This window comes from Microtus ochrogaster, unplaced genomic scaffold, assembly GCF_000317375.1.
Source record: "Microtus ochrogaster isolate Prairie Vole_2 unplaced genomic scaffold, MicOch1.0 UNK37, whole genome shotgun sequence".
NCBI lineage: Eukaryota > Metazoa > Chordata > Mammalia > Rodentia > Cricetidae > Microtus > Microtus ochrogaster.
Genome location: NW_004949135.1, coordinates 1,525,636 through 1,528,525, shown reverse-complemented (window position 1 = coordinate 1,528,525; position 2,890 = coordinate 1,525,636). Strand labels below are relative to the sequence as shown.

Below are 2,890 nucleotides of genomic sequence, written 5' to 3'. Positions count from 1 at the left end.
TGCTTTGCCCTTTTTACCCTTATGCCTGATGCCTTGCCCTTCTGCCTTATGATGCTTTGCCCTTACCCTTATGCTTCTTCTTTTCCCTTCTTTTATCTCCCCCTAGAAACTTGCAGGCAAAACGTGCCTAAGTCAGTCAGTTTGTTCTACCCCTCAGACCCTGTTCCCAAGCCAGTTTTTGCTTGTCGTAGAAGTCCAATTCTGAACCCTGAGAGAGTGGTGAGGGTGATACTCATAGCTCCCAATAAGCAATGAGTTATTAAAACCATATTATCTTCTAAGAAGAATAAAGACCTGAACTAGGGAGAAGAAAAGCACAGGGGAAAAAAAAACTTGATAATGAATCATGAAGGAATACTGAAAGGTTAAACAGTGGATGTACCTAATTTTATAAGTCAGAGATTCACTTTCCTGAACTATTTTCTCATGTAGCCCAAACTGGTCACAAACTATGTAGCTGAGGATTACCTTGAATTCCTGGTCCTCCAATTTCCAGCTCCCAACTGCCTGGACCAAAAGGAAGTATGACCACACCCAAAATATGGATTAAATTCCATACACATATGCCAAAATTCACATTAACATGCTCTAGGTTTCTTTAAAAAGTCTCTTGACTACTAAGGGCTGAATAGTTAGGCAGCCTTTTTAAACAAAACAAAAACCAGTCAATGTGTGTGGTATGAATGAGGTGTCCCCCTAGTCTCTGTTGGAATGCTTGGTCTGACATTGGAGGCATTCGGAGAAGCTCAGGAGGTGTGGTCTTGTTGGAGGAGGTTATGTTACTGCCCTGGAGGGGGATCTGAGAGTCTAAGAGTGTGCACCATTTAGAGCCTGCCCTCTGCTTCCTGCTTTCCAGTCAAGAAGTGAGCCCTCATCTGCTGCTGGCTGCCATGCTTTCCTGCCTTGATGAACTCTGTAACCTTAAGCCAAATAAGCCCTTCTCTGAGTTGCCAAAGACATGATGTTTTATCATAGTTTAGAAAAGTAAACTAATACAGTAAGTCAGCAAAAATTTTTAACACCTCACCAATGACAGACAGTATCTAATTATTCAGGAGATGAAACAGACAGACACTTCTAAGTACTGATTTACGGAAATGCTCACCTAAGCAGTTTATGGCCATTTGTTGTAGCCACTTCAGCAAGGCTTGTCAGAATCTTTAGGTACTGGTTTTCACTCTGCTGAGACAAATGCTCCAGAACTTGCCGTAACTGGTTTTATATCAATTTAAAAAAAAAAGTGATTACACAGTAAGTGATCCATTAAATTCTATTAAAATGTACACACATTAGTTTTATAAATGCCTTGAAGCCAGCTAACTAAAGCCAAGAACTTTACAGTTATTTTGCTTTACATAAACTTAAGAGTCAATATAGAAAAAGATGACAATATCTTCAAAATTATCCAGGTAAAGAGATACATACACATAGGAAATAAAGTATGTATGTGGAAATTTAATTCTAAACTTCTAATGTTTACGAAGGTTTCCAACTCTCCAACTTTTCTAAGACTATTCCTACTGAAAATACTGAGCTTGGGGCTGGGGATGGAGCTCAGCAGGACAATGAAGTTGGGCCCTGGGTTCACGCCCTGGGACCACAAAACAACAGGAAAAGGAGCTCAGTGAACAGTGGTCACCAGACACTACATTTCTTTCCTCTATCCATGAGGAAGAGACCAAAGAGACAGCCAGATGATTCAGAGGGGCAAATATCAGACAAGTATTATATACAGTTACACGACAATATTCCTGGTAACCAATTCCAATTTGTCCCTAGTACCCAAAACCTGTAGATGCTCAAGGACTCTATGTAAGAAGACAGAGCAAGTGAATCTATTCAATGCATATTCTCTTATAAACTTAAAATCAGCTTCACATAACTTATCCTGCCTAATAAAATATAAGTGCTATGTAAATAGTTTACTATATTCTTTAAGGAATAATGACAAAAGGTGTGTCCATGTTTAATTGTAGTATTTTTAATCAACAATTGGTTGATTTGGGGCTGCAGAATCCCCATATACCAAGGGCTAACTATAATTGATAGCTTCATAATGTACAACAAACTCAAATTACTAAAACAATCATGACAACAGAATTATTATTATTCATTTACAACCTATTAGCAAGCTTATGCTACCATGTTTTCCCGAAGGTCTTCATTCTGTGTCATTTGAACAATAGTCTGGAAAAGCCTCGGGTGATACTGAATTAATACTTCACAAGTCTCTCCATATCCACCCTAAAAACAAGAGTAATGATTATTCAGGTTTAAAAACAAAGAGACTTTTAAATAATAAACATTTGTACTCTCATTTATGTAAAACATAATTTAATAATTTATAATTTCTATGATAAATGGTCTCAGGATAATATATTAAAAACATACCTGTACACATAAATCTAGAGGGGTTACTCCATTTTTATCTGGTAAGTATTTGGCTCCTCGTAACAGAAGAATCTGTGCAGTATCTCTCTGACCATGACTGTATAGAAATAGAACCAAATTAAAAATCTAAGTTTTTAATCTAACTTTTCTCCATAAATTAGATCCCTAGTATCCTCTAGAGGCACATCACTTCACAGCAATAAAGACTACACAGATTTTCCAGAAATGGGAACAAATCTAAAACAAGCTCATTGTATTTCAAATGAATGGTACAGTTAAAAAAATAATTTATAACCAATTTGAATTAAACATTCATACTGTCCTGCTATAAATCTAGTGCCACAAAAAAAAAACAATTATAATAGGTTTAATCATTCTGTTGATAACTTATGGCAATAGTAACTACCTTCCTTGCTATGTGCACCAAATGACCAGAACTAACATAAGAATAATATCTAGGAGCAGGGCACTGGTGGCGCACGCCTTTAATCCCAGCACT

General features: G+C 37.0%; 1 protein-coding gene across 3 annotated transcripts in view; it reads right to left on the bottom strand.

The window, feature by feature from the left end:
• Nucleotides 1–2,890, bottom strand: part of Hace1 (HECT domain and ankyrin repeat containing E3 ubiquitin protein ligase 1) — a 102,491-nt gene that overhangs the window by 52,106 nt on the left and 47,495 nt on the right. For all 3 annotated transcript variants that reach the window (XM_005368627.2, XM_026789985.1, XM_026789986.1), the window contains 3 exons: nt 2,392–2,488; nt 2,143–2,244; nt 1,106–1,212 (listed from right to left, as the gene is read on the bottom strand). In XM_005368627.2, the coding sequence (XP_005368684.1) occupies nt 1,106–1,212; nt 2,143–2,244; nt 2,392–2,488 (306 nt within the window). The remainder of the gene's footprint in view (nt 1–1,105; nt 1,213–2,142; nt 2,245–2,391; nt 2,489–2,890) is intronic.